At 38.1% G+C, this 3,683-nt stretch overlaps 1 protein-coding gene across 1 annotated transcript in view; it reads left to right on the top strand.

Annotated features, from left to right (window-relative positions):
- Capza1 (capping actin protein of muscle Z-line alpha subunit 1) overlaps positions 1–3,683 on the top strand; it is a 27,757-nt gene that overhangs the window by 6,799 nt on the left and 17,275 nt on the right. Inside the window, exons 4-5 of the mRNA XM_023701752.1 lie at positions 848–927; positions 1,759–1,837. Coding sequence (XP_023557520.1) covers positions 848–927; positions 1,759–1,837 — 159 coding nt within the window. The remainder of the gene's footprint in view (positions 1–847; positions 928–1,758; positions 1,838–3,683) is intronic.

Below are 3,683 nucleotides of genomic sequence, written 5' to 3'. Positions count from 1 at the left end.
AAAAAAAAAAAAAAAAAAAAATTACTTTGTGGACTATAAACCACTGTTTGCTTTTCCTTGGCAATTACATTTTTATTCATCGCTCCCATCCTAAAGAAAAGTTGGTATTTGTGTCTAGCTTGATATCTAGATTTCTCAATTTGTTAATGACATCACTGTCTTTCCCAGTCGTGCAAGTGTACTAGTAATTTGGTTCCTTCTTTCTTCCTTTCATTTGTAGTATATTGCTAGAATTTGATTGTACGTCTACATTTTGTACATGGCCTCTCTTTTCTATTCCCAAGCTCCCACTTTATGTTATGCTGTACATCTGTATTGATGATTCTTCCAAAATAATAGTTTAGATGATGTTATTCTGCTGTTTATCCATTACCTAATGTCTGTTAGCTCATGACCTGAATCTGCTGTCCCATTTTTTATCTCCCACTATTCTGTGACATATACATACCCTCTAACGTAATGGAACTAATTTCTGTCCATCTAACAAGTTTGTGGCTTCCTGCCTGAACTATTTTCTCATCTTTTTCATTCTCTGCTTACTATAATTGCATCTGCTTTCTAGAGCCCAACCTAAGCAGCACCTTGCTGGTACTCTAACCCAGGGGTAGTATTTCCTTCTGTATTCATTGTATAATTGTGTACCAGAACATTACACGTTCTCTTTTGTGTTCATATCCAAAGAAAATAATATTGTCATACACTTACTTTGTCCAAGTGTTTTTCTTTGTCTCAGATTTAGCATACTGCTTTTTGTACAATGTATGTCATTTAGCACACTGCTTTTTGTACAGTGTATGTCATTTAGATTAAATGTTTTACAACTGTAATTATTTTTTCCCAATAATAGGTATATGCTAAAATTATAGATGGACAACAGACTATTATTGCATGTATCGAAAGCCACCAGTTCCAGCCTAAAAATTTTTGGTAAGAAACAGATATTCTCTTCTATTTGTATCAGAAAGAAACTAGTAGTTGAGGCTTGATTTTTAATCTATGTTGGGGTAAATTATTTAACTTACAGACTTCAGTTTTCCATCTCTAAAGTCAGAAATTTAGATATTGTTTATACTGTTTCTAATTATAAAATTTTATAAATATATCTTTAAAAAAAATCTTTTGGGGGGCAGGGGAGATAGCTCAGTGGAATAAGTGCTTGCCTGGCAAGCAGAAGGTCCTGAGTTCAATCCCTGGTACTACAAAAAAAAAAAACAAACTTTTGGGGGCCTGCCCATTAGCTCAGGTGTTTAAGTGCCTGCTGAAACAAAGCAGTCAAGCTCAGGATGCTGTGGTTCGATCCCCTCATCCTCAAGCCAAACCAGACCTGCCCTGAAGGCATCCTGAGCGGCCAAAAAAATAAAAATAAAAAAAACTTTTATTGAGAACAATTGATTAGTGATACACCTGGTTCAAATTTTTGAGTTTTACTTAAGTTAGTGATCCATGAGTCAGTAACATAACTCAATAGCCTACGCATCTACTGAGTCTCTAGATGAGCTCCCATTGAACACAGAGGGCATGTTTCTGCTCCATGAGGACCAAAAGCTAAGTGGAAGAAGTCCAAGTTATGTAAAAAAGGCTTTATGGTTAGCCCACTTGGACCCAAACTTACATTTGAGTAGGCAGAGCCTTGGGTTTTTCAGCTTATAAATGATTGTATATCCCCTGCACCTGCCCTTTTCCAATTTCTCTGCCTCAGTGGCAGAACTCATTTTTGTGCCTAGTGCTAATTCTGCAGCATTATGTATGTTTTAATAGGAATGGTCGCTGGAGGTCAGAGTGGAAATTCACCATCACACCACCTGCAGCCCAGGTAGTTGGAGTGCTCAAGATTCAGGTGAGATTCCAGCATGTTTATGGAAACTCCACAGTTTAAAATAAAACTGCAATTTGGTCTATTGGAAAGAGAGAAGAGAGAAGCAGTTAAATATTCTGGGTTGATAATCACATAGAGAATACTGCTTGTTGGGGTTTTTTTGTTTGTTTGTTACAAAGGTTTTAAAAAAAAAAGACCTTTCCAGGTAGACCTTTTCCAGTTTTGGGAAAGAGTAAAATAGCTAAGTATTACTCTAATTTGAACTGGGCATAGTGACACATTCCTGTACTCCCAGCACTCTAGGTGCCTGAGACAGGACAATCACAAGTTCTGTCCCACACAAGGCAAATTGGCAACTTAGCAAGACCTTGTCTCAAAATTAAAATTTTTTACGAGGGCAATATCCTTTTTTTAAAAGGATATAGTCAAATGTGAAGGCCCTGGGTTCAATCCCCAATACCAAAAAAAGTTACTTACTGTACATTAGCCACTGTAACTAGGATCTGTCATCACTTAACTCTGTATTTTGTTTTTAAATTTTTATTAGTATATTTCCAGTAGAAAATTATTGGGGCCGGGGGGATGGCTCAGTAGGATAAGCGCTTGACTGGCAAACGTCAAGGATCTGAGTTCAATCCCCGGTTCCGCAAAAAAAAGAAAAGAAAAAGAAAATTGTTAATTTGTTGGGGGGAGTTGGCGCATGTACATTATGCTTCATTCTTTGTACTTCCCCTTTCTAATCCCTCCACCTTAACTCTTAGTTCTAACAAAACTGTGCAGGTGGCTTTTTGTTGTTAGGTTTTTGGTTGAGGGGGGCGTTTGTTTCTTTCATTGGTTGGTTGGTTGGTTGGTTCACCCTTTTTAGATGGAATCTTATAGAATAAATAAAACTAAATCAGGTTAAACTAAAACAGAGGAACTAGAGAGAATGGCCAGATGTCTCATGTTAAGGATTATAAACAGCCTAGCCAAGTATATTTCTAAAACTGGTGTCAAGACAGACAGACAGGCAGCTGAATTAAGTTAGCTGTTAATTCATTTGTTTCCTGGGTTGAAGTCTTCCAATATTCTAGATGAATACAAACTTTGTGAATTTTTTGAGACTAAGCTCAGAGGGCTGGTGAAATAGCTCAGGGGACTAAGTACTTGCTTAGGCAAGCATAGGGGATGGCTTAGATCCCCAGCACCATGTGCCGTGCTGGCTCTGTCCCCAGCACCTATATCGAACTAAGGACCTAGGAGTCCACCACGGAGTCTTGGCCATGGTGATACACTCTGTGGTCCCAACCCTGGGGTAGCTGAAAACAGGAAGATCACTGCAAGTCCAAGTGCATAGAGAGAATCCATACCAAATACACTTTAGAAAAAAGAGACTTAGCTCACATTATTCTGATAAGTGGAGAAATTACTATCTAATTGTACCTATATGGTAATGTTTTGCTGTAATAATAATTGGCAAAAATTTTCTTGTTTAGTGTAGTAATTTAATAGATGGTATGCCCAGCACTGAAGAACCTGAGGTGTAGGAGGTTACGTTTGAAGTCAGCCTGGACTACATAGTGAGACACAATCTAAAACAAAGTATACATGGTAGATACTGCCTGCTTTTACTCTTTTCTCTCTTCAGAACTGGGGATTGACCTCAGACCCTTGAGCTTTCCAGGGAAGCGCTTATTCCACTGAGCCATCTCCCTGGCCCCTGCATTTACTCTACTCATATATATCTATAGTATCTTGGCCACAGAACATGCCCAATTTAGGTGGGAAGTGAAGGTAAAAATAAAAAGTTTTTGACTCTGGAAGCAGCCTTCAGTTCTAGAAATTGAACACAGAACTACACTGAGCCATATCCCCAACCTAAAAGTTA

This window comes from Octodon degus, unplaced genomic scaffold (genome assembly GCF_000260255.1).
Source record: "Octodon degus isolate 3935 unplaced genomic scaffold, OctDeg1.0 scaffold00140, whole genome shotgun sequence".
In the NCBI taxonomy this organism is placed as follows: domain Eukaryota; kingdom Metazoa; phylum Chordata; class Mammalia; order Rodentia; family Octodontidae; genus Octodon; species Octodon degus.
The sequence above is the reverse complement of the archived record's forward strand: the minus strand, read 5'-3'. Positions and strand labels throughout refer to the sequence as shown.